At 36.1% G+C, this 3,124-nt stretch overlaps 1 protein-coding gene across 1 annotated transcript; it reads left to right on the forward strand.

The window, feature by feature from the left end:
• On the forward strand, window positions 1-1,017 carry LOC114375028 (NDR1/HIN1-like protein 1). The gene has a single exon (XM_028332767.1). It carries the CDS (start codon window positions 150-152, stop codon window positions 792-794), a length of 645 nt encoding a protein of 214 aa, XP_028188568.1. The 5' UTR covers window positions 1-149; the 3' UTR covers window positions 795-1,017.
• Window positions 1,018-3,124: the final 2,107 nt, after the last annotated feature.

Consider the following 3,124-nt stretch of genomic DNA (forward strand, 5'->3'; position numbering starts at 1 on the left):
ACTCCACCAGAATTGCATGTGGTGCTCTGTTGTACATTGTACAACATAAGTAGCGCGTACATTTCCATTATTATTCGCCATTTCGCCCTTAAGCATTAATATATACACACCCAACCCCCATTCTCTCAGCTATTCCTCCAACCACCACCATGTCCGTCAAAGAGTGCGGCCACCACTCCTCCCAACGCCGCAACCTCCTCCGCCTCATCCTCGGCGCCACCTCCGCCTTCGTCCTCCTCATCCTCCTCACCATCTTCCTCATCTGGGTCATCCTCCGCCCCACAAAGCCCCGCTTCACTCTCCAAGATGCCACCCTCTACGCCTTCAACCTCTCCACTCCCACACCCAACACCCTCACCCTCACCATGCAGGTCACCCTCTCCTCCCACAACCCCAACGCGCGCGTCGGCGTCTACTACCACGCGCTCCACGTCTACGCCTCCTACCGGAGCCAGCAGATCTCCCTCGCCACCGCGCTCCCCGACACCTACCAGGGCCACCGCGACTTCGCCGTCTGGTCGCCGTTTCTATTCGGTAACGTCGTCCCCGTCTCGCCGTTTGTGCTCAGCTCACTGCAGCAGGACCAGAGCGCTGCCGGCGCCGTTTTGGTCAACGTTAAGGTCAACGGGAGGGTCAAGTGGAAGGTCGGGTCTTGGGTCTCTGGGAGGTACCATATCTATGTGAACTGTCCCGCGTATATTAGCTTCGCCGGAGATCGGAGCATTGCCGCCGGAGGACTCGTGGCTTCGCCGGTGAAGTTTCGCCTCTTGCAGAGTTGCAATGTTGATGTGTAGAAGAAGAAAGTGATCAGGTTTTTGCTCTGCTAGCTGCATCAAGCACCTTGTTCGCAAGTGCATTGTCTTTGTCCTTTTTTTTTTTTCTCTCTTCTGCTCTGTATTTAATTTTTTTTTAGGAGTGATTATGATATGATTACTTGGATAAAGTCAACTTTAGTTTTATATTATGAAATAGTTATTCTACGTGAAATTAATGTCACCATTTTTGTTTTTCATTTCAGTGTCACGAGCTCATAAAATAAATTATATTTTTAGCTTTTATATTTTCCATCAAACTTAGACAAATTTGGTCATTAAATTTAGAGTAAGGACCAAATTTCATGTTTTTTAAAGTTTGAATACTGAATTCATCAATAGAAAAATGCAGAGAGCTCAATGCATTTGATCAAAAGTAAAAACTAATTAAAAATATATTTTTCCAAAAAGAATATTATATAGTTTTAAACCACAACAATTAAATAATTTGGACTGTATTAATGTGCTGAAGTTAATTTTTACTCAAATTTTACTTACAGAATTATAGATTAATCAAAATCTTTTTCCACTAATAAATCAGAAGATTAAAATAAAATAAAAAATGACAATCTTCAAATTTCAGTCAATTTTCACATTACACATGTTGGAGTTTTTCTATTTACAAGTTACAACAGTTAATAAAAAAACAGTTATGCATATAACGTGGAGATTCACCAACATCTTCGACGTGTAGTCGCCTTGCACCATAAACTTGGTTATATATATATGTAATATATGGTTTCTCTTGGGGGTGAGCCTTTCATGGAAGAAGGTGTAATAACCTATCGTTTTGTGTTTGTCACGAGATTTAATCAATTAATATGGATATTTTTCGATTTAAAATAAAATAGTTATGTATATAATTAGGTGAAAAATAAGTTCGATTGACTTGAATCCATGGAAGTTTGCTTGACCATGGTTCTCTTGGTCTTGGAGATCGCATCTTGATCCTTTACTATTAAGTCTTTGTTTATTTGTTTTTTTTTTTTTTTTTGTCTGACCCAAGTTTTCTATTAACAAGAGAAAACCTTTTTTTCTTAATTGGTCAAGAACTAGAGAAACCTTGAGACTAATCATGTTGTGCGTAAGTGTCACGATTAGAATTTTATTGAAAATAAAAACAAACAAGAGAGTATAGGAGTACCCATTTTTCTGACATATTTAATTATAGTTTGATTTTGTTTCATCAATGCTTCCATAGCTTTAGGATCATGTCCTCTGTTTACGCAACACATAAAAAAATGATCACATTTCATAATCTCGTATTTAATTTTAGAGCGACAACACATGCCTTACGGGTTAGTTTCTAATTTTTTTATGAGCTTGCTATTGTTATCGTTTCCATCCTTCTATCCATTGTAAAGACATTATATTTAAGCAAGTGATTATAAATAAGTAATTAATATGATAAAGTTAAAGTTGAATTATTAAGATTGAATTATTCATATATTATTTTAGTTAAAATTTTAATAAAAATAATTCTGTGTTAGACTTTATTTATATAAGTTAAATTTTAAATTAATCATGATTTCTTTTGTCTTGATCAACCGAAGGGTTAAGATAAAAAAAAAAGATAATTGAGGATTTCTTTTTTTTAATAAGTCGTAAAATCAAATATATTGAACCAAATTAAATCAAGTAGTATATAAACATTTGTAATATATAACCACGTATTAATTTTTTTTTTGGGCCAAACACGTATTAATTGTTGTTTTAGACGCGAGATGAAAAATCATAAGCTTTTTTGACAACATGAAAAATCATAAGCTGTGATTAGGGAATCTTTACATATGTACTATATGGGTTCAAATTTTATTAGAAATACCTTAAGATCAAGGTTAAGCCAACATTAAAATATAATCCGCATCTAAGAATACATTTCATGATCTTAATTTTTGGGAAAACAAAATTGCACATGAAACTTCTCTCTCTCTTTTTTCTTTTTTCCTTTGGCGGGACCACATTGCACGTGGAAAAATAGTGGCAGGGGTAACTGTTGAAAAACATAGGTGTAATTCGTTAAAATAGACATTGATTAAATGCATATGAGATGGAGTAAGGGAAAAATATTCATGGTGGTTCCTTTTATATACCTGCAACTTTATGAAAAGTAACTTGAGAAGATTCTAAAAGGAAAGATGAATTAACTCGTTCCACCAACCTCAAGGTGTTGTGGGTCTTTGGTGCCAAGGTGGAGGTTGGAACATTGAAGTATTCTTCATTCCCTTTAAATACATCACCTGCCATGCCTCGTTTCATATTTACTTGTTTCCATGTTTCATCAAACAATCTATCCAAACCAGGTCTCGTCA

The sequence above is a fragment of the Glycine soja genome, chromosome 11 (genome assembly GCF_004193775.1).
Source record: "Glycine soja cultivar W05 chromosome 11, ASM419377v2, whole genome shotgun sequence".
In the NCBI taxonomy this organism is placed as follows: Eukaryota; Viridiplantae; Streptophyta; class Magnoliopsida; order Fabales; family Fabaceae; genus Glycine; species Glycine soja.